The following is a 23,841-nucleotide window of genomic DNA, read 5'->3' as shown; positions in this document are numbered from 1 at the left end:
TCTGAGCAGCGACGCTTTGCTGCTCCCTGGTGTTTGCTCTGTGTCAAGATTTGCTCGTGTTAACGACCCCGACAGCCTCTGCACTTCAGTTAAAAGTTCCTTTAATTTCAAAACACAGCATTCAAGCTTCAACATGACCACAGCCTTTACAAGAACATTACAAAATTATGTATAAAAAACAGGTCTATTACACAAAAGAAGAAGAAAAAAAAAGACAAATCTATTCATATTTACATTAATTCTTTAAAAAGTAAAATAAAGGAATGCCTTAAAATGAATCACAGGCCTTCTAAAGAAAGAAAAATAAAGATTTCAGAGTCGGAAATGTTTTGTAATCATCTTTACCTGTACATTACAAAAAGATCAATACTACTACTACAAAAAAGAAAACAAAAACCCAGACTGCATCAGTGAATTATCAAAGGGAAAAAAAAACATTGTTTTGAAAAACTCAGGCTCATTTTTTGTTTCACAGCCACTCGGGAGCCGTTGGTTGAAAAAAAAAAAAACATCTAAAAAGTTACTGAGATACTAAAAGATTTGTGCTTAAGTTGTTGGCACAGTCTCAACATCACTTCTTACAACAGATCACATCTTAAGAAGCAAGCAGAGGCAGCTGAAATGCAAAACAACTCACTCCACATTTGAAGGTTCGTCATGCTGCAACAGATTATTTTCATAAAAAGAATTTCAATTTTTTATTTATTTATTCACAGAAAGTTGAAGATTTCACAATCCTTTCACAGCACCCACTACTTTCTCTGAGTGTTATATAAATGCTAAAACACATTTGAGGCACCGCATTGCAAATGCATTACATTTCTCCAGAAAAACCTCTAGAGAAAAAGCCATTTTTTAATCAAGTCAAAACTCCTACTGGGATGACTACTGCTGCATTTTGTGTGTGTGTGTGAACAGTTTGAACCATAGAGAGCATTACAGGCAGTCAAGAAGCTACAGGGAACTGAAACTTATTCTTAAACCCTTAAAGCGACCACACACTTATATTTTTCACAGTCATCTACTGGAAAAATAAATTACAACTTGTTAGTTTCTTTCAACCAAATAAAACATGTGTCAGGTCAGAGCTTCACAAGTGAGCAACTACTGCTGTGAAAACGGGGCTCATTGTAATTGTTTTTTTTTTTTTTTTTAAGTCAACCAATAAGAAGAAAGAAACAAGACTGTGGTCAAACATGCAATACCACAGGAAAACTGGTCCCAGACAACAGATTTAAGACAGAATGCCACTATAAGCCAAGTGTGTTGGATGTGCCACAAGTACAGTACGATTCAAGCTCCAAGAACAGTAGAGTCTTAACAAGCTAAAGTTAATCTAAGCAATGGAACAAGTAGATCTAAGCTGAGTGTGAAAGACCACATCTACAGATTCCAGAGTAAACACAGAGTATGTTGCAGTACTTTAACCGCCATGTTTGATATCATCATGAATTATAGCTAAAAAAAAAATCGTTCAAGTCCATTGGATCAGCTCAGGAGTTCGGTTGCAGCACCCTTAGTGATCCTTGCAAAGATAAACAATGAACAATGGAGTGTATATCTGTACTTCTGACTCACAGTTCGCAATCTGATGCAGGTCCTCCGGTTGTTCTTCAGCCAAGCAGGAGAAAGCATGTTTGGTTCACATAAACTGATACAGAGAAAACAAGCAGGAAGCAGAAGAAACGGGACTGATCAGTTGAGGAGAGACTTCAGAGATGTGCAGCGCTGCAGACTGGTGGAGAGCGGAGAGACTCAATGAGCAGGAGGGCTGTTGGGATCGGGTCGACTGTTGGGATCGGGTCGACTGTTGGGATCGGGTCGACTGTTGGGATCGGGTCGACTGTTGGGATCGGGTCGACTGTTGGCCAGGTACTTTGCCCGCATGCTGGAGGTGTACTATAAACAGAACCAGAAGAAAATAGGTAATTGTTTTACTATTTATACATATATAGAAAAAGGTAAAAAAAAAAAAAATCTGGTCTCAAACCCCCCCCCCCCAAAAAAAAAATCTACTAAATCTAATGTAGGATTTTCTCATTCAACAGCAACACACTGTTTCATGGACAGAAAGATTTTTGGAGCTCTTATGAATGAAAAAGATGCATGAATTTCACTAAATCTTGAATAGATTACTGTAAAGAACTATAAAAATATACAAAGGTATAAGGAAAAACAACAAAACACTAAAAAGAGAAAATCCTGCACAGACCATCTTTCTACATGAACATCAAAATCACAGAAAAATTTACAGGAGACAAATAAAAGGAACAGTCAATATAACCCTGCTGTAGTTTGAATCGTTTTTCTTCCTGCTGTGTGCAGACCGACAGAGCCAGACATTTATATACAGGTGGAACGGATCCATGCATGTACAGATGTGAGGAAAACGAGCATGACAGGGGCTGCATTTCACTCCTGTGGAGACGACCATCTTGGATGCATTTAGGTTTAGATGTATTTTATACCATGATAAAAAAAAAAACCACACCAGAACTTCCTCTTTTCAATATCAACTTAAGTGCGTAATGCCGTAATTCATGGTCTGCATGATTTTATTACTTATACTACAAGAGAGAGAATGGTAGAATCTTACACATTGTTATTGTGGTGGCACTCTAGCCAGGTCTCCATTTTAGTCTCAAGACCAGATATTCAAAGTTCTGGTTTTGTCTGGATCTCTGACATGCTGGACTTGTAATTATTTCCATGAGATCAAGAAAATAGCTGCAACGGTCTTTTGTGTAAAACTACTGGCTGCATTCAAATGCCTCCAATAAAAAGCTTTTATTTTGAAAATGTCAACGTTGTCACCTGGACTCCATGTGGCGAGGATGAGAAGAGGAGAGGGATGACAAAACAAGATGGAGAAACACTTCTCTGTGTTTCTGTGTGAATGTTTTTCTCTGTATTAGAGAAAGTCCTTCCTCCACCTCCACTCACTCTGCCTGCAGCTAATGTTAAGTTCATTAATGGTTAAAAAGAAGTCGGACCAAAAAAAAAAAAAAAGGTTTTTGCTGAATTAAATGTGACCTTATGCTTTCACCCATGCATTATTTCAACAAAATAAACTTTACATTATAAAGTCATTCATACTGAGGACCAAAAGTGCAACAATTAGATAAAGAAAAAATGTTGTTAGACATTTATTTTGTGATATAAACTGAAAATTCACAGTAAGTTAATGAGTACTTATATTTTTATGCATTTAAATATTAAAACAATTTATATAGCCGATAAAAAATAAAATGTGAAATCATGTTTTAAAAAATTTTATTATTCAGTATTTCATACTTCTGGTTTACAATAGTTTTTCCTCAACGATTTAAGAGAGGAAAAACTACTCACTTAGTAGTTTTTTCCTCACTACTAAGTGAGGAGTGAGGGGCACAGTGACAGAAAACAGTGACTGATCTGCATAATCAAATATTCAATGAGCCACAATCAATTCATGATGGGCCATGGCACAGCAAAAATGCGAAATAATTTAACAATGAAACACAGCATGATTTTAACATAATTTAAAACTGAAGTGATGAGTTATCTAATTATAATTGACCAGAATACCAAAACAAACATAAAAGCATTCTTTTTTTTATTGGCTTCTTAAGCGGAAGTGCTCATTTAGTTATTGAATTGGAGCATTTTTGGCCCTCAATAACAGTACTCAAGAAAATACAAGTCATAAAAATGCTGGAAGGGATTTATAATTTCACCACTGATTCATACGCCACAGTGACTCAGGGAAGAGTTGCAGCCTCACATGTTCCTGTTGGTTTGGGAGGGGGGGAGGCAAACATGCAGCCTGGGGGGGGGGGATGGGATACAAACATCAGATTAGACATCAGGTAGGACAGCAGGGAAGAGAGGGCGGGGTACATGAAGGGGGAGGTTTCCCTAAAATCCCACCGCTGGGACCTTAGAATGGGGTCAGCAAAGCCAAAACTCTGGGAGGTGACACAGAGGGAGGACAGGCCAGCAGGTGTGGGGAGGCGGGCGGGCGGCCATGTTCTGTACCTGTTAGTAAAGCAGACGAAGTTACCAAAACGATCTTGAACTCTCCGAGGGCTTTAACTGCCAGCAGTGACCGCTGTTACTGTCCGCGGCAGTCAAATACAACTGGATGGGTTCGCAGAGAAAGAACGACAAGAAGAGAGTACAGAGCAGATGCACAAAGCAGTGTCCAGGTCCAAGCAGACACACAGACACGAGGGAGAGCAGGGTTTCTAGAGGAGGGGTCAAGGCCGGGGCGTGTCGGAGGCTAAATAACTCAGTTCAACCCTAAACTCCTTACCGGGAACGAACCGAAACAATCCTGAACACAGGAGTGAACCTCAGAGGTCTGTTTAATGAAGCTTAGTCAGAAAAACAGCATGGCTCTCATGTTTGATGGATATGAATGATTCCTAAGGGCTGAGGGGCAAAATACTACACCACACCTGCTTAAAGGTCACTACAGTTGCTGTCACTTATTAAGATATTGGAGGATAATGATGTATAACAGTCTGCTGGTACAAAAAAAAAATAGAAAACCAAAACTTACAGAGGGAGGAGGAGACTCGCGTCCGATCAGTGGCGTGTTTTCACAGCGAGAGTTCTGGAAGTTGGAGTTCTGAGCCCTGCAGAATAAAACACACACACATCAAATACACAACCTCATCTATAAGGTAGCCCTCAAAAATCTAAACAACCAGTTTAAAATGCAGGTCGTCGCGAGGTAAAAAAGGAGACAATAATGCATCAGTTCAGAATTTTTTCAACTATTGCTGCTGTCAGATGGAAACCTTGCATCTCCAAAAATACACTTTTTCAGGAAGTTAAATGTAAATTCATACTATTTAATCCAAGTTGCTATTTTAGATAGCGTGACTGGAAATGTAAAAATGAAACCTCCAACAGACATGATCACTAGAGCTGATTTTCATAAGAAAACAATTACAAAGTTTCGTCAGAGTAACAAGAAAGCTTTAAGACTCAGATGAAAATGCAAAAGTTTTAGAATTCTTCATTTGGTGACGCTCAATTTTAAAATTGTGACCCAAACATTACAACTACAGTAGGCTTCAGCAGACACATGAGGCCGCTAAGGTTTGGGAGAGATTAGCCAGGCCTGGATATCTTCTTCTGAAGAAAATATTTTTTGCAAACCTAATCTTTAGTTCACTAGAATAGAGGAGATTTTTACTAAACAAGTACTTGGAAATCCCTGCAGCTCCTTCCATGCTGCTGTCACTCTGCACAGTGTCAGTCTTACTTTTTCATCAGTTTCAGAAAAAAGTCCTGTTTTTTTTTTTTTTTTCGTTTCTCCAATTTCAGATGGATGGCTTTGGTATTGAGATCAACATGGTATTAGTTTAACATGATGCATATTTATGCCACAAGTTTACTACCGCTGTTTTACCCTGGAGACTTCATTTTCTCTTAATGCAGCAAAATAAAATCTTGTTATTCACATCACAAAATGTCAGTAGTGTAAATTTTCGTATGTGTGCACATATTGATTTTAAGGTTTCCACTAAGGTTTTGCACAAAGTTAGAAACTGAAGTATCCCCATCCCCCAGTATCATTAGCATGAAGCCTCAGAGAGCTTTGGGTTTCACAACCATCACAGCTGGAGAGAAACAGCTGCATCTGCTGACTATGGGGGGAACTAAGCTTCTCTCTGGGGTCACATAAACTTCCTCTTGACAACAAGAGGAAATAATAAAAAAAAAAAAAAGAAAAAAGAAAAAAAGAAATCTCCCTTAATGTGCAGAGTTAAGAACATGGCATGCAAATGCATAGTCAACCACTTCTGCTTTCAGTTACAGTCTCTTGTTGCATTGTTTTAGGCAGGTGGGACCTTACATGTACTCTGTGACCGGAGCGTTGCTGACGGTGTGGGCTGTGGGAGGAATGGACGTCTCGCTCCCGTAGCTGCTGCCACAGCTGTACAGGCTGGGCATGTGGACCCGGTACAGGCTGTCGTGGGTCTGCCGCCCGGCGGGACTCAGAGACTCATCTACACTGTCCTCATCGCTCCTGCAGAAAGCAAAAACAAAAAACTGAATTTTAAACGACCACCAGGGGGCGCCTCTGATCTACAGCAATGATAACAATGGAGCAAAAACTTGCCACACAGTCACGTTTTCCCTCCTGCGACTTTTAGCCTTTTTAGGTTGAAACCCCCCCCCCCAAACCCCAAAACAAAAAAACAAACAAGATGCGGGATTATAAAAACCTCATGTGTAAAAATATACCAATGCAATTTATTCAGTTTCAACTAAAACGGTCAAAGCAAATATCTTTTGCTTCTGCCGAGATAAAAATCTGGAACCAAGAAAAATAAAAATAGTGCACGTCTCCCCCTGGAGTTCATGCCCACCACCTGCTTGACTTCCATCATACCATATTAATGACATCATCACTGCATTTATTATACTTCCCTATGGATTTCATCACACATGCATGTTGGGAATTGATTCCAAACAGCATAATTATGGCTCAAAACCCTAAAGAAATATTGGTCCTGCTTATAAATCCCAGTCATAACCTGCCTCTGTGCTGCGATTCCAGATGTGCTGAAATAATTAGCTTCCATGCTTCATTACGACTCGACTGCTGAACAAGCTTAGCAGGGGACACTGGAAACAACAGACTGGTAAAAGCGTAAGCTTTTTGCTCTGCGACAGGAAGCACCAGCTGAGATAAAACTGATTAACAAACCCCCTCCTTTGATAAGGAGTAATCAGTTAATTATGTGGGGAATCTGGAACTATTTTACAAGTAGCAACTGGAGTCATTATCCTGCTGCTAATGGGAGAAAGAAATCTGAATAATGTTACATTTTTGCTGAAGATCAAGCGAAGGATTGTGATAGATTTTGGCCAACATGGCACAATTAGGTGGAGAAAGCAGCTGGAGTCTTCTGAGCTGGATGGATTTTTGTCTTCAGATCATTCTGGTATAAGGCTTAAAGAAAAAAAAAAACAACCCTAAAAAGCCAGATCTTTTTATTTTTTTTTAACCATAAATGATTAATCAGTTTTCCTTTTGAATTATTAATCACTCCATATACAACTCAGAGTACAAGTTTGACATGAAAGCTTTTGGACGGCCATGTTTGTGGAGCTTTCCACGAAGGCAGCGGATATCTCACCGCTTGCCGCGCCAGGTGTGAGGCACGCTGCAGACGATGGAGCTGAACATGAGCGCAGTCACGAAGGAGAAGAGCAAGAGGTAGATGAGGCCTTCCAGCCCGTCGTAGCACAGTCCCGTCATGCCCTGAACATAGTCCTGCAAAACAAATTCAGCCCACAGTCAAATCCCTACAGCAAGTCTCAATATTATTTTATCAATCAAAGCAGTTTTTATCTGTATTCTGCTAGATTACATCAATGTGAAAAAAGTTTAATAAGATTTAACTTTAAGAATTACTCATGAAATGCAGAGTTAGCTATTTATTCATATTTTAACAGTTCAATGTGGTGGTTTCATTGATAGATTTTGCTACCACCTGTCCTTTGAGTGTATTCATGATTTTGATGTGGCCTCAAATGAAAACTTGATATATACATGAATATACCAAGAAAGTTGTACAAAAATGGTTTCAACTTCAAATGATTTTGGATGTTAACATCCTGGGACTTATGAATCGGGGAGCACTGCCGAATTCATACCGCAGCAGAATAGGTACAAGTACAGGACACCACAATGCAAATAGAGTGAAAACTCAGCCATCAAAGATGGGTTCCTTTATACAAGTTAGCTGCTGTAAAAACTGCCTGAACGAATCAGTTTCCTGGTCAGAGCAGCGCCACAACGAGACGGCGTCTCGGCTTGTCGCCTCTGCTCACCATGTGCAGGCTGCGACAGTCCACCAGCGCTGTGAGCTGATGAAGGCTGATCTCAGTGGTGTTCAGAATGCCCTGAATCTCTTCCAAACTTCCCTGGAAAGAAATGGAGGAAAAAAAAACCCCAGCATAATTGAACAGCTGAAACACCAAGAAAATCAGAAATATTCAGAGTTAACACGAAAAGCTAAGAACCTTGAGCAACATTTTTCTGTTCCTGCTTGATAGTCGTTTCTCGATTATTCATTCAAAGCGCATTTATCTGGGAACGGCCTTTCATAAATATACAGCAGTTAGAGCTGAAAAGCCGATTTTAATTCATGATCATTTTAATTTTTCCTCTAGTCAACATTTTATCTCCATCTTTAGCTGGAAACGCATCAGCTTGCCTGACGAAATAGTTTGAACAACCTCAGCACATTTCTCTGTGCGTGTCGGTGAAGAGGGAAACGTGCCCCGCTGTGTTCCCAACGTCAGCTCTCATTCATGCCGCCATCAACGGAGTAAAAACCAGCGATAGACAATACCAGCGCTGTGTGGACGAGGCCCAGTGAAAGCCTAATGCAGCTAAATGGACATAAAGCAGGTCCCAGGTGTGCCATCAGCTGATGGTTATGATGGACGGGTCCAGCTCCCCCGTCTGCAGCTCAGTCTGATTCCTTTCACTAAGATACAGTTTCAGCTCCTCGTATCTTACCCTGGTCTGTTTGTATTCTCTGGTGGCAGAGCGCAGCAGCTCAGACACGTCGTCCTGCATCTCCACTAATGCTTTATGGCTCCCTGAAAGCCTCTGAAAAAGAAAAAAAAAAAAAAAATTGACAGTGAGTGACGACCGTGTGCAAATAAAAGTTTTACAATTCTCACAAATATCACTAGGAACCTTCAGCGGCCATTTCTATTTTGGTTCTATAAGGCATTTCATAGTTAAAAGCACAAAGGCATCTATACTCTGATATATGAACAATAGACGCCCTTGACATCAGAAGCACTCAAAGGTTTTGACTTATTGATGTGGGCCGAACATATAAGACGCAGATAATCCATTTTGAGAAACAAGTCTGACATTGACAGAAATATTCCACAGAAACATGGCAAAGCTTTGAGTTGAAGGTTTTCCCCAAAGTTAAAATATGTAAGAACATTTCTCCAGGCTGTAGCTACACATTTTCATTTAAACCTTTAGATCAGAGCTCAGTGCAGGAGGCAGCAGATCCAATGGAGACGCCATTAGGAGGCGTAGATAGAGGAGGACCACCCTCTATAGCGTCTCGGAGTGAAACTTTGGTGTTTTACTCCGAGACTGAAAGGCATGGTAGACATCAAAGGGAGCAGGCCACAAGTAATAAAGTGAAACAATTTTAAAATGGCAAAAACAAAATAAAACAAGTATCATGTATTCAAATAGCTCACTGGAGATCATAATGAGGAAGCAGAAGTACTGCTTTCTGTTTTGAAAAGCTTCATCTTTGTTCCTTGTAAAAGGGAACTTCACAAAATGGAGGAAGTTGTGCGTTTGGATCGATGCAACATCCAACATCTAGTAGAGATCAATAAAAGTTTTCATTTGAATCAAGTTTGTTATTTGGAGGTGCTGCATTTGTTTTCCTTTTGGATCACAAAATAAAATCTATTATTCAAGAAAATAAATTAAGTATGCTGTTCTAAAAAAATCTTTGTATAGACTGTGCCGGTGTGTAAACAAATGTTTAATGAGTACAGTTTGCACAGACTCAATCCTATTAGCATGGACGCATGCTGTGGTGCATCAGATGAACTCCCTGAGAAAATAACGCATTGAACTGCTGCAGAGGGATGAAAAAAAAAACCTTGCTAAACAAAGCAGGTTTCGTTGTCATCCCTTAGATTTGAGTTGTTAACACATTAAGATAATATTTCAGAGAAAAACAAATTCGCAGTTGTAAAATGCAAGCGCAACAAACCTGCTGGAAGGGGTTGGTTTGCTCCGGACTGCAGCTAAGGTAGTACTGGAGGATCTCTGAGAGGAACAGAGACAAGAACATGTTAGAGAAGCATACATTTATTCTGATTTTACAGACAACATAATTACCATTTTAGCAATGTCTGCATTATCGTTCAGTCCAATAACTGTCAACTGGTTGTCATAATTTTACTAAAATCCAAAAGCCAGTTGAAAAGGTGAGGCATTTATCTTGGTAAGTATCTGAAAAAACTGACCAGTCACTATTACTATAAGTTTAACAGAAGGTCACAAAACACAGTGGAAACTCCTGAATCTACTTCAACCCACTTCAGATAGATTTCATGCAAAGGCAGAGTTGCAGCATTGATGGAGTTTAATCTGCTTGTGCTGCAACAAAGAGGGTTTTATAAATAAAGAAATGCCATGTGAGAGGAGAGGGGGAGGTAAATGCAAAACGAACGAACAGAAAGCAGAAAAATCTCAATTCAGAGTATTTTCGACTTTAATGTGTTCTGAGAAAGTGTTATAAACATACAGACATTAAGTTCTGTTTTCTGTCTTTAAAGTTTTGTTGAAGCCCAGAAAAAGCCCACTCCGTTATCTTGTGACTTGTCACAGCTTGCAACAAGTCAGTACCAATATAACTATGTAGGAGACAATGCTAAACTCTCAAACCTTAGAAAAGATACATAAACGTTAAATGAACCATTTCAGATCCCTGTAGCTAATACAAACCCAGTGAGAATTGCAGGTGGAATTCCTCCTACGGCACACAGCTTTGTGAAAACTCTAAAACCCGTTACATCATTAGCGCCGTTATTGCTGTTATAAGACCAAACTTGGATTCTGCTCCGAGTACAAAGTGAACCAAAGAGGATTAGAATTATTAGAAGCTAAGACTTGCGATCACCACGCACTTCCGTCGATGAGGAATCCTTCACGTCTGACTCAGAAGTACTGCGACACAGAGCCAAGCCGTGAACACCGCAGCCACCAAACTGACGCATAACGTGTTGGTGACATTCAAACTCTCTGCTGAGTCAGGAGATTTATTTTCACCCGCAACACAACTGAACACCCGGAATGTTTCCGACACAGGAAGGAAAAACACACACGCAGGTCTCCGTTAGCCCAGATGACGGGCGAGAACGTTAGGAAGAGCAGATTCTCTGATCTCAGTAAATGTCGATTTGGACACCTAGACCTCTGGTAACTTATTAATAGTGCTGCTAATGATAAAATAAGCATATTAACGGTCCACATAATAATCCAGTGCAAATACTCACCGACTTCTAAAACTATGCCACTTGAGAACTTCAGAGTAGAATATATTTTCAGAAAGACTTTTTTTAAGCTAAAATGCAAAATGTATATATTTTTTGTACAGTTTTGATTTAATTACTGCTCCAAGTATTCCTTCAGCAACTAGCCTTTCTTCTTAGTCTATACACGCCATGTAGCGATTAATCTATTACTAGATTACCTCGTTCTGTGTAATATTTCAATTTCAATTATTGATTTATCTTGATTAATCACTAAACGATGATGGACAAATGGATGGAAAGATGATTGAAGTCACAAATGGACAAGCTAATAGTGAAAGACAGACGGGAACAATCTTTAGACAATGGTATAGACTCTGACTCATTGTCTTAAATTTGTTTCTGTCTTCGGAAAACTTTATGGGCTATTCTTTAATGATCGGTTTGCTAATCTCTGCTGTCTTGAAATATGCAGTCATTAAAAAAAAACATCTGGCGCTGGAGTACCAAATGAGCAGGCTGAGCAACACCGAGACTCACTGGAGTAGCTGTTTAGTTGATGTGCGTTTTATTTTTAACTTCATAAAATTTTAAAAGACTGGCTAATCAGAATAACTGACTAAGCAAAGGATCGGCTAAACTAGCTTCATCTCAATTGCTGAAGCAAACAAATCAGGAAATGCAGATCGCTTTAGGTGTATACAGGGGTGAAAGTAGTTTTGAATTCTTGGGGGTACTATGACAAAAAAAAAAAAATAAAAAAAAATAAAAAAATAAATAAATATATATATATATATATATATATATATATATATATATATATATAAAAGCTGGGTATCTCTTGAATTGGTACAAAATAAAGCTTCATTTCCCTCAGCCCACTGGCTGTAATGTTGACACCTTGAGATGCCGTGAGACCCAAATCCTGAACATCATGGCATGGAGTGCATCCCAGTTTTCCATGTCTGGCATATAACCATTTATTTTAGCTTTTAAACTGGTTATATTGATCCTGTGTCCAGACAGAGGGATAATCAGTAGCCCAGCATCATGACCTGTTTGTTCTGAAGATCCTGCAGCTTCCACTTCTCTTCCTAACATGGCGCCTCCTCACCCTGAATCTCATACTGATAAGAGGAACCACAGAGCTCTGTTAGGTTAAAGCTCATCTTCTGAAGTTGGGATATTTTTCCTCCAACAGGATCCAGAGGAATCACCTCAAACCAGATGTTGGACTGGATTTTATTTCAATGTCATTTGTGAATGTTAGAGCCTTATTTTCAACAATGGAGCTGTAAAGGTTGAAAAAGGTTATTTTGGAAAAATTCTCATCAACATCAATATTTCCACTAAATAAGAGGCAAAAAACAAAATTATTTGATAAAGGACAAGCCTCTCAGACTCTGAGCCCGACAGCACCAAACTATTTTTTTATATTAGACATTTAATTTCACATAATTATCGCGGTCGAAGTCATTTGTTTGTTAAATACTTAATGAAACGCATTTACCGTGTTTTATGTTTGTTGTGATATAGTCACACAGAACGAGGTAATTAGTCTAAGTTTGCAGTTTATTGAACTACAGTAGTTTAGTGAATGTTCAGAAACTACAGCGGCTGTGATTCACCAAGACAAAAATAAAACAACCTGAACAGGTGATCAACTTTAAACCACTCGCACATTTTTACTCTCGGCCTCTCTCTGTCATTTAAGAGATTATGTTAAAAACATTAGGTCCGTTACGATATTAAGTTTTCAGGCTTGATATTTATTATGCGATTATTAATAAGCCTCCTTGAACACAGCGGTGGTTGATTAGTTAATTTTAAACTCCTGCTCCGCTCGTTATTTTGGTAATGGAACCGAAACGCACATAACTGCGCAACACCTTGTTGAAACAATAATTACTGATATTATTATTGTTGATGAATCATTAATTTGAACACGTTTTGTTGATTTTTTGTTGTTGTTCTTTAATAAAGTTATTAACGTTTTGATAAGGAGTCAGAGGAGGACGTGCTGGTCTCAGTGTCCTTGCGGGGTTCAGTTTGTCCTAATGCCGAGATCGACTCAAAACCTTCCACGATCGACGTGTTGCAGCCCTGCTCTATAGCACGAACAGTTCAGAGACCATATAAAATGGGGAAAAAAGTTATTTATTAACTGTTTAAGTCTGTTTTAGATTGTTCTTGAAAAACGAATCAGTCATGGCTAATTAGTGGGCGCAGTCGCAGTTGCACAGTGAACCCACTGATTTTTTACAGCAGACAGCCGCTCCCCTCTCTTGCAGGTACTGAGTACCCCCTCTAAATCTTTTAGGGGTACGCAGTACCCTGCCGTACCCCACTACTTTCACCCTTGGGTGTATACAGTAAGAATCTGGGTTCTTCAACCCAGATTATAAAGCTGCAAGACAGGTAGGACAAGAGAATGTGATGTAAAATAATAATACATGTTTAAATATGTGTAGCAGCAGAAAGTGCTAAGTTAAATAGCGAAGTAAAACACTGTTACTATCGAGGTTTCTGATGAAAACATAGAAAGGCGAAAGCTGACGAAGGGAAGAAAAATTTTTATGAGTTAGACACTTGTATAGTGTCTTGTGCATTGCAAAATTATAATGTAGAATTAGTAAAAAAAAAGAGAAATTATAATAATTACTTTAGAAAAAGTTGCATGAAGCTCAAACATAATTTCATCTCAGGCTTTAGGCAGAAAACATGTAAAAGCATAATTATAATACAGATTATTGAATAAATAGCAAATCTGTCCTTATTCCTCACTTTGCCTCAAAAGCACAGTAATTACAGCCGACATTTTAATTTCTGTTTGCTTGCATTCAGCTGCTATCATATTTCAGAAGAGAGCAGGAAAGAGCTCATTTAGCTGAGCTGATGTTGAGAAGGAACACTAAACAGTTTTATTTTAAAAACATAATTTTCATCTCCTGCCTTTGATCTTCTGCTTTCATGCTCATATCTCCCTCATACACAAACAAGAAAACCCACTGCTCTTTTATTGCCGTCCTGCGACATGCCTCCTGTCATGGAACGAATTGGAGACTTTGCTACAGTGAGATGTGTCAGAGAGGCTTTTGTGCCATTTCAAATGGCAGCCCATTCCCCCTTGACCTTTCTGGAGATGTGGCAGCAATTTTTGGAGGCTTTTTGCGGATGAAAAAAAAAGACGTCATCTTGTCTAATTACCACAGAACAATCAGAGGATTGAGAGGAAGAGATGAGATTCACTCATAATAAGACTCCCATTTAGCAGATGATGGATTGCATTGCTAATTTTAAGACATGACTGCATGTCGTTGTGTGTGTCTGAATCAAAATATAATGGGAGCCATCATACCTTTATCGATGACCCTATATTGGTCCACTACTGTGGTAACATATGTATCAGGAGCAAAGCAGAAGTCACTCGAGCTCTGAAAGCAAGAAAATTCAGATCTGAAATTAGTCACTGATCAACCCGAATAACACTAAAAAAATGTATATACATTAAAGTTATTGCATTAAGAAAAAGCTGGATCAATCTCAGCTGGAAAGAACTTATTCATGCTAATTCAGGGACAAGAAGCAAAGATTATAAAGTGAATGCATAATTTCTTAATTTGCATAAATGAAGATTAATTTGCATCAACATTAAAACTAGACGTCCATTAAAGCTAGGTAAATGAAAAAAGAAAACTGGATTTATAACGCTCTATTGTGCATTTTAGTACATTATATTCGCAGTGAAGAACACAACAAACAGCTTTCCCTTTAACAGTCCAGTACTGCAGTTCTAATAACAGCTGCCAGGCTTCAATTACAGGCCTTAATCATTGCTATTAGTCTTTAGGATTTCTGGAAAAAGCTAAGTGACCCAAAAAATGGACACAGGTGTTTATTGAAGCAACACCTATAACAATACGTCTATTAAAAATGGCATTTGAGAAACATGTATTCATTCTGAGATTTAGAGTACTATATCCAGGTTTAAAGAATTTAACAGTCTATCATTTGAGTGTTTCACTTCACTTTCATCAAGATTCTAGCAGAAAAACCATATTGAACAATTACATGTGTTAAACAGAGCAGTTCCACCAGATAAACAAGATCTGTCCTGCAGACACTCACCGCAGAAACGGACAGTTCCAGCCCCAGGGAGACCCAGCTGATAATAAGAGCTATGACACCGAACAACCACACCCTGTGGGAAGCAAGAGGTGAACACTTCAGCAGCATTAGACCATGAACTATTGCATCAAGAGGTACACTTCCATAAAGAGAGGCTTAACACAATAAAACTGATTAAATTACATGGTCAAACTGAGCAGTTTCTGTGGTAATCTAACATAAGGCTCCAAATTAACAAACATAAATCTGAAATGATTTTTGAGCTCGACATCTGTGAAGTAAATACTAATGCAATTTCGTTCTATTTTTAAAGAAAATAATTGAAATTATTGCTTAGGTGTTTTATTTAGGTTTCTGGAAAATTTGGGGCTACGATTAAAAAAAATAAAATAAAATAAGACGGCGGATTCACAAAGTTCACCATTAACTGAACATTTTTGTGCAAGATTTAAGAAATAGGAAGTTGAAATTTTGGCATAACATAAAGAATGAACACATAAGATTCTTTGTTAGTATTCATTTATCCAGAATGTAACATTAATTTATCTGAACTATTGCCATACTAAGTTAGTTTTTGACATTATGAAGAAAATTCATCCATCCATTTTCTTCCGCTTATCCGGGGTCGGGAAGGACCCGAAGAAAATGCTCAACAACAAAAACTCAAACACTTACAAAAAGGAGCCATAAAACTCCTGCTGCAGCAGAGATTTTAATTGCGTCTTATAAACTTGTTTTTTGTTAAAACAGATCAACGATGTGAGGAAACATTGACCAAATGATGACACTTACGCTATAAGTATTCCCTTTGAGTTGCGAATGAGACCAAACAGAACGAGAAGGCAGATGAGGACGTCGAAGAGCAGCAACGTGATGTAGCCCAACCACCTGTGGAGAGAGTCATTTTTTATGCATTTTATTTGATCCTTCTACCACTGAGAGAACACATTTATTGCATAAAACTATTCTGGCATACTAGGCAATTAAATGGTAAATTACTAGGCAATTATCAATAAAAAGTGATAGGTGTTTTTCCAGATCTAATTATGCCAGCCTATAAAAATGTGCATGAAATGAATTCCTTGTGATACTAATTAAAACAAGAGTAAGATTTGATGAATAACCTAAAACCTACTAACATAGTTTTTTTAGTGCAAACTGTTTAATTGGCATTCAATCTTCATAGTGATGGGTAACAATCAGTTCCAGCTAAATTTAAGATTAATAGGGAAGCAACATTCATAAAGGGAGGCTAATCTCAACAGGGTGCTGCCAACAATTCAAGCAAAATACATAAATAAATAAAGCAAAGTTTGAGTCTCTTTAGAGGCACAGACAGTTAATAACCCTATAATATATTAACAATTAACAACATTTTGTTTTGTGTTGAAGACGCCTTACCTTCAGTGATACTTCAAAACCACTAACCACTAAACAGTCCTATTTACTTCTCAAACTGATGCTTTTCTAATCAATAGTCCAGCCTGATAGCTCTTATTTTCAGTTGTATGGTCACATTGAAGTGCACCATGAGTAAAAACAGAACCCTAATCTTATAATGAGAATACATTTAACTCCCTTGATTATAAGGCAATTTTAATAAAGCACACAAATTGTTGGTGAACAAAGAGCAAACTGCTGGCAGCTAAATATCAGGGACTACATTTTCCCTTGAATGTGCAGCTGAGTGCCTACTATTACATAACCAGTCCAAATAGTGTTATTTCTATTAACACTTTTTGCTGCACTTGCATACTTTTGGTATCATGTAAATGGCGTCTGGCCAGATTTCCATTAGAGTATTTTTTTTATTAGAAAACCGTTAAGCTCGCTGCAAGCTTAATGCTGCCTAATGATGTGCTGAAGTAATTTCTTATGATTTGGGCTCCACATAAATTCCTTCTTTAGATTTCCAATAAACATCTAGGAAAATCAATTTGTGAGTCCAGCCACTCAAGATCATTTCACACAAGCTTTCAATATGAAAGGCAGATCGAGTTTCCACAGGGTTGTGCATTAACGTTTCAGTGTCTGCACATAAAGCTTAATAATAAAAAGATAACGTCTGCCGTTCTGTGGAGTGCACCATTATGGTCTTACCTATACCAGTCATACAGTTCGATGCTGGTGGACAAATCTTCCAGAGAAATTAGGTTGTTGTCCCAGAAAGGAATCTCGACCATCTGCCTGACCAGCTCATCCAGTTGGCCCTGCAGCTTTTGGATGATGGAGAGGTAGTCTGCATGCTGAGCATACTGGCCCTCAAGCTGTTGCAGATTCTTGTCCACTGTCTGGTTCAACGACGACGTACTATCATATACCTAGCGTAAAACACATGGACATATGAGGACATGATTGTGTTCAGAGGGAAATAAATACTGGATTTCACAGCAAAGTTGAAATGAAACCACAGATGCTCAGAGCAGAAGAGTGTTGAATTATTTAGACACGTCCATATGACTGTCCTTGTGGTCTTACCAGCTTTTGGACTCCAGTGATTGTGCGGTTAGCGTGGCGGAGGGAATACGTCAGTCGATTCACTCCATCGCAAGTCTCGCCATTCCCATAGAAACCGACAGCTATGCCAGCACTGAGGGGAGACAAAAACAGAGGAGGGGAGACAGGCTAGTGAGGAGGAGGGATTGGCAAAAAAAGAGACACAGAGAGGAGACAGAGAAGAAACCAAGTGTGGGGGACAGCCAGGCAGGGTGAGAGGCGTGTGAACTCTGTTTTAACCCTGTCGGTTCGGACCCCCGTCAACGGGCTCCTTTCAGCCTCAGCAGAAAGACCCTATAGAGAACCATGGAAACCCAGAGGAATGGACTAGCAATGGCCCAAAACCCCACGCTAAGGCTGACAAAGACTGCAGTGAGGCAGTAGATCAGCTCTCATCGGTTGTGACAGGCCTCAAACGGCTCAGGCAGCTACATGGGCAGCAATTTCTGAAGGTACAGGAACAGAAAAAGATGTACTTACTTTACACAATTTTGCAATGGTGGCTTAATTTAGAGTTACATTATTATCTGTTCATTTGAAACATGTTAATATTACTTGAACTCGTCTACAATTTGCTTGCTTACAGTGACAAACTTCAATGTATTTTTTTTTTTTGCGATTTTAGGAATGCAGTTTTCTGGCCGATAACCGATCTTTAAAAAGCCCAACCTGCCAATTCTGTCTTTGGCCGATAGCGACTTTTCATTTTATAACAGACACTGTCTCCAAAGTGTTAGTTACTAGTCTGTACCAATAAAAAAAAAAAGTATCTTGGCGAGTTTGGAAAACCGCTAAATATAGGACGAAAAGTCCCCAAATTGGCAACAGTGGGTGACTGTTAGCAGGCCACTTGTAGATGTGACTTGGTGGGCGGGTCCATCGGTCATCTCTCTTTCACGGCAGAGAAAAAGAGGACAGTGGCTGACTTTCAGACATTTTCGGAGTTAAACAAGACTGGTGGATAAGATTGGTTTCACATGCATGTATCGACCAATCTGTAATCAAACAACATTTTTAGAAATTTAGGTAAATTTTTATTAACCAAATTTTATTAATTACGATGATATGGCAAACAGCATATGAGTTAGTCTCAACAAATGCATTAAGGAGAAGCAAATTCCTACAATCTTGCACCAACATGGATAAACTGACAGGCCAGAGGGGAGCTGGGGGTTTTCCTTCTTCCTGTATGGCTGCTAATCTCTTCCTGTCACTATGGTGAGTAAAAATAACATTAAAAACTAATTATATTTCCCGATGTCATATGAACCTACAGATCGTTGCTGCATTTGGAAAGGAGTTAGGAAAACATTGAAACAGATTTTTGCAGGTAAAAAGACAACAGTCTAAATGTAAAGAAATACTAGAAATATAAGCCAAACAAAGCACTGAAACTAAACTGGTAGCGTCAACCTTCCCTCCCCCTCTTCCTATTTTGGCTAAAACATTAGTGCGTGGGTACAAGCGCACAGAGACGCAGCGATTGTGATGCAGTTCTTGTACTCATTGGGTCCCTGAGCTCTTTGTGCGACTCTGAATCAACTGCGGTGGCTCTCTGGAGGCCCATCAACAGGAGGAAAACAGGAAACCAACGACGTGTTCAAGGACAGAAAACATGAGCAGATGTGAAATTCTCACACCTTTCTACTCAATGACATAAGAACACCACTAAAGTAAAGAAAATGATTGTAGAGGCAAACGTATAAAGCAGGTGTACTTGTGAAAATTAAATCCATATCCCTGCAACCAAACAATACCGTTCAACTAAAGTTCGAGTGAGGAAAACACTGCCTGGTTAAAACATTTGCGTCTTAATTAGAGTGGAATCTGGCAAGATGGATTCTTTCACGATTAAGAGCTTGAGAATCTGAAAATCCGACAGCGTGTTGAACGCTTGCCGTGATCATGGGGCTATAACACACAAGCATGTGGTGACATCAAAGTGCAATGTAACACTGTGAATCATGAGCGTGGGTGAAATGAAAAGCTAATTATGCTTGGCAACTCGAATTCGTGGACTGAACCGTCGCCAGCGCGGTCATGTGTTTGCACTCACCTGCACACGAGTGTTGCGATGATGACGCACCAGGCCGTGCAGCAGCAGTCGGCGTTGGGCTGCTCTGAGGTTTTACTGCGCCGGCAGCAAAGCCAAATGGAGTAGAAGAGGAGAAACAGGAGGTCCAGAACCAAACAGGCGAGCGCCAAACCCCCCAGCAACAAGATGGACTAAAGGAAAGAGGAGCAGAGTTATTATTACGTTTTAGGGTCTTTGGAGACTTCTTCAAAAAATGTGCAGTATGCTTTCAGGAATATTGCAAAATGAACTTGCTTGGTCTGGCAGAACTAGGCCGTTATGCAGAACTTCCTCCTCTACAGTCGAACTGGCTGATTTCAAGTTCTCATGAAACCTCTCTAAAACCTTACCAGACTCAAAGCTTCTATAGCGTTCCTTCTTAAGTCCACAGACTGCTCTTTTGATCTCACCACAGTATTCACTTTTACTTCAAAAGGCTGAGCAACGATGTTCAAATCATATGGACCTGGTGAGATTTCGTCGGGTTTAGCTATTCAAAGTGGGAAAAATGTGAGGATAGCCCAACTATTCCTCAAATATATCTTCTTTTTTAATACACAAACATTGCAGAAAGTCTTCAGTCTAAATTTTGTTAAATTAGTTAAAATGATAATAATATTAAATAGCCATATGTCTAAATATGTCAGAAAAATCCTCAGGCTCTTATAGGCTGGCCTATTTTTTTTCCTGAAACCAAGAAACACATTTACAGCTATAACAATAACAGCCGTCACATTTGTGATAACAAATTTACTGGATTATAAGTTGTCCCAGACATTATTGTGATAAATTATGGTATTATTGTTTTGGGACCATATTAAAGTAATAAAATGGTAATGATATAATAATGCAACTTTGCCTCTTAAAAATCAATAAACTTTCTATTTGTAAGGAACACAACGAAGGAGCTGGAAGATATTTCAAACAGCCCCAAAAAATAAACAAAACGAGCAAAAACAAAACAATGGAAATAAACATGACTGACAACAGAAATCATAAATAAAATGATTAGGAAGTTTGCTTAAACAAAATAGTTTTTAAAAAAAATACCAGAATTGACGTTATGATTAATAAATTCTAAATTATAATGAATAATGATTTGTTGAGGGTATCGCATTTAATATCTACAATGTTAAATGCGGAAAAGAAAAAAAAAAAACAGCTAGAGGGAAAATATGTAAAAAGAACAGGATTGCAAGATACAAAACATAAAAAAAGGATCTTCTTGAATAATAACTGGTACTCTGGTACTCATGTACTGAAAGTACTTTCAGTACATGAAAGTACTTTCAGTACAGCATGAAGGTACTTTCATGCTGTACTGTCATTACAGCATGAAAGTACTGTAATGACAGTACTTTCATGCTTACAGTGGAGTGATGTACAGTGATAGTTAGATCTCTCATCCAACAGCAACATTTCATACAGTATGTAGGTCAGGCAGAAGGTTTCTGTTCGCTGCAGACTCCTGAGGACACACGTCTGTGGCAGATTTCCAAAACCTTGCGTTCTCCTGCTTGCTCCATTTTTATCTCCTCAATCACTCGTTGTGACTAACACTTAATTTTAACAACTGCTGATTTCAATACGAGAACTTATTCTGTTCTTAAAAAACCAAGCAGCGATAACCTTTAAAGAGCGGTAACTCTGCTCCTTTTATCTACTGTGACACACGACTGTGACAGACCGGCTGATCAGACGTAGCCGGATGACTTCTTGGCTCTTGCACGCTGCTCTGCGGAGCTCAGCGAGGAGCAGAAAACGACTATGCAAACGCACAGTAATCTGGGCACATCTCTGACACACTGCAACACAGCAGTCAGTCAAGGTTGCATCATTAAGAAGTGTTTGCATCGTAAGCAACAATGACAGCTCGGCCATCTGGACGAGTTGAAACGTCTTCTTAAGCCTGCGGGCGGAGAGCTGCGTTAACAGTAATTAGCAGGATGTCATCACAGAAGGTTAACGATACCGGTTTACGGGATGAGCCTGTGGCCGAGTGACGTCTGCCATGATTAAACTGTGATGGGAGAGAAATCACACATTTCACCAGCTAAACTACATGTGCATTTAAATACTCCACAAAAATCAGCCATGCTGTTCAAACCGCATAGCAAAGTCATCCATCATCTATCCAATAACCTGCCACAGAACAGGGCTTGTGTAACACAAAGAAGTGGATCGTCTTGACCATTTCCACCAACTCCTGAAGGAAATAAAACGGAGCTGGCAGCAAACACCAGACGCCCACGTGAAGTGAAGGAGGACCAAACAAGAAAACAAACTGCTTCACGCCTTAAGATTAACTTGAGTTTCCAGCCTGCATACCTGTACAAGATCGAGCACATCTCCATAAAACCACCAACGCGTGTCCGGGAACTATCTTCCTGTTTCTCTGGAACCATGAGTCGCTTCTCCAGTTTATGAACCATTTCTTCCTATTAAAGAGGAAACTCTGAATCTTGTGACTTTGTCTCCCAGAAAACCCACAAACACTGTCTGCAGTCCAGATGTGACGTAAAAGATTGTTCTGTAGTCATCCTGACTCTCATCTAAGATTATGTTTTTAATTGTCGTTTTGGTCAAAAATATTTTATTAGAGCTTTTTTATTGCCTTTTCAAAACAAACAAAAAAAAAAAACTGGATAAAGTTTCCCATTTAAAAGGTGCTAAAAGTATTTCCTCATTGGATGTGTCACCAATCCAGAACATTTAAAAATAAAAATAAAAAAAGCATGGTAGTTAACACCATAATGAGCCATGGGATTTGAGCAACACCAAACTTCTGATTAGATTTTGAAAACTAAGCATAATTTCTTCTAAACTTGTGAACACATCCAGTTCTCCTCTCCCCTCTCCTCCCCTCCCCCAGACTTAGCTGATTACTAAGCTGAGTAGACTCCACTTTGACCTTTCCCATGGTTAAAAACGCCTTAATCTGACCGGTTGTCCCTCTTCTTTGTTTGTTGCATTTGCAGAGCGACTCCATATTTTTAAATATTCATGTGTGCTGTAAAAGATGTGATTAAAACACACTGTCACGCAAGTGGTTTCTTAGGTACTTTCAGGATGGTTTTGAAAACACACCAAATGGAGCCAGCTGGCTTGTGCCTGGAAAAGGCCAAAGCCTGGATAGAACAGGTTCACACAGATGGTAACATGGATCACAGGGTAAACAGAACAAACAGGTGCAAACCTGTCACAATAAACCATTAATCTTTAATTCCAGGTTGCAAACATGATCCGTGAACTGTACACCAAAGAAGCCCTAATCCTACTGTTCCCAATTAAATGAGGCGAGTGTGTGATGAGGGATTTTACCTGCTGATATGTCCAGTCTTCTGGTTGGAAATCACTGCTTGTTTGCTGAAACTTTAAGTTGAAGTGGGGAAGTCTGTGCAGCAGGTTCACCCACCAAGGTGGCGAGTAGCTGACCACTGCTGCCATGGCGATGAAAAGTCAGTGAGTCAAAAGCAAAAAAAAAAAAAAAGAAAAAAAAAAGGATGCTCTTTCAGGTGTAAACAAGAAAAATAATCCACTTCATCCAGTTTGAGTCCAAGATGGAAACGAAACGCTAAAACAGTTGATGTGTAGCATAAAAGTGCTATCGACAGCTCGTTGTGGCTGTTGAGGAAAAAAAAAAAACACACTAAAATAACTTCATTGGTGAGATATGAAACAGCTGAACAAGCGCCAGCAAGAAGAGCTAACTAAAACTGGCAACTAGCCAACTAATAACCTCCTCAGTCTACCTATTTAACTGTTGCTAACACTGAACTATTAACTATAGCACCCTGTTGTAATGTAACAGTAAACTCCAAAGAGCTAAAGCTCACTTAAAATATGCCTTTATTGGAAAAAAACAAAAGCAACCGAGTCTTCAGAGCTAGTTAAGATAGCAATGTAGGTTAGCTAGCTTTTAGCTGCTAGTTAGTTCAGTTCACCGATAGACGGAAGACAAGAAGAAGTAGTCTCTTTTGTTCCAGTTGGCATTCTGGTCGGCACTTCTTTTCGTCCAGATTTGTCGGTTCTCCGGTCTCTTAGTTAATCTTTTCCACACTTATTCCAGCGCAGATGTCTCTCTCTGTTCATTCAGACCGACTTCT

At 39.1% G+C, this 23,841-nt stretch overlaps 1 protein-coding gene across 3 annotated transcripts; it reads right to left on the bottom strand.

Moving 5' to 3' along the window:
* Nucleotides 1-84: 84 nt before the first annotated feature.
* ttyh3a (tweety family member 3a) lies at nucleotides 85-23,816 on the bottom strand. Of its 3 annotated transcripts, none has more exons than XM_081610142.1 (15): nucleotides 23,680-23,816; nucleotides 23,057-23,359; nucleotides 19,718-19,887; nucleotides 17,644-17,755; nucleotides 17,266-17,486; nucleotides 15,958-16,053; nucleotides 15,166-15,238; nucleotides 14,396-14,471; nucleotides 9,774-9,829; nucleotides 8,531-8,623; nucleotides 7,837-7,929; nucleotides 7,140-7,276; nucleotides 5,849-6,022; nucleotides 4,544-4,619; nucleotides 85-1,899 (listed from the first exon to the last, which is right to left on the bottom strand). In XM_081610142.1, exons 2-15 carry the CDS (start codon nucleotides 23,180-23,182, stop codon nucleotides 1,756-1,758), a joined length of 1,647 nt encoding a protein of 548 aa, XP_081466268.1. In that variant the 5' UTR covers nucleotides 23,183-23,359; nucleotides 23,680-23,816; the 3' UTR covers nucleotides 85-1,755. The 3 variants fall into 3 exon arrangements, with proteins under 3 accessions (XP_081466268.1, XP_081466269.1, XP_081466270.1); XM_081610143.1 differs by lacking the exon at nucleotides 23,680-23,816 and having other exon boundaries at nucleotides 85-1,832; nucleotides 1,869-1,899; nucleotides 23,057-23,551; XM_081610144.1 differs by lacking the exon at nucleotides 23,680-23,816 and adding an exon at nucleotides 4,018-4,119 and having other exon boundaries at nucleotides 1,810-1,899; nucleotides 23,057-23,551.
* Between the last annotated feature and the right edge of the window lie 25 nt (nucleotides 23,817-23,841).

This window comes from Poecilia reticulata, chromosome 8 (assembly GCF_904066995.2).
Source record: "Poecilia reticulata chromosome 8, P_reticulata-male-v2, whole genome shotgun sequence".
In the NCBI taxonomy this organism is placed as follows: Eukaryota; Metazoa; Chordata; class Actinopteri; order Cyprinodontiformes; family Poeciliidae; genus Poecilia; species Poecilia reticulata.
This window is presented reverse-complemented; position numbering and strand designations above follow the sequence as displayed.

Coding starts and splice junctions, on each gene's coding strand:
- ttyh3a (XM_081610142.1), bottom strand. CDS start 23,182: ATGGCAGCAGTGGTCAGCTACTCGCCACCTTGGTGGGTGAACCTGCTG. Junction 7,930..8,530: donor GAGAATACAAACAGACCAGG/GTAAGATACGAG, acceptor ATTTCTTTCCAG/GGAAGTTTGGAAGAGATTCA. Junction 1,900..4,543: donor GCGAGTCTCCTCCTCCCTCT/GTAAGTTTTGGT, acceptor TTCTGTTTATAG/TACACCTCCAGCATGCGGGC.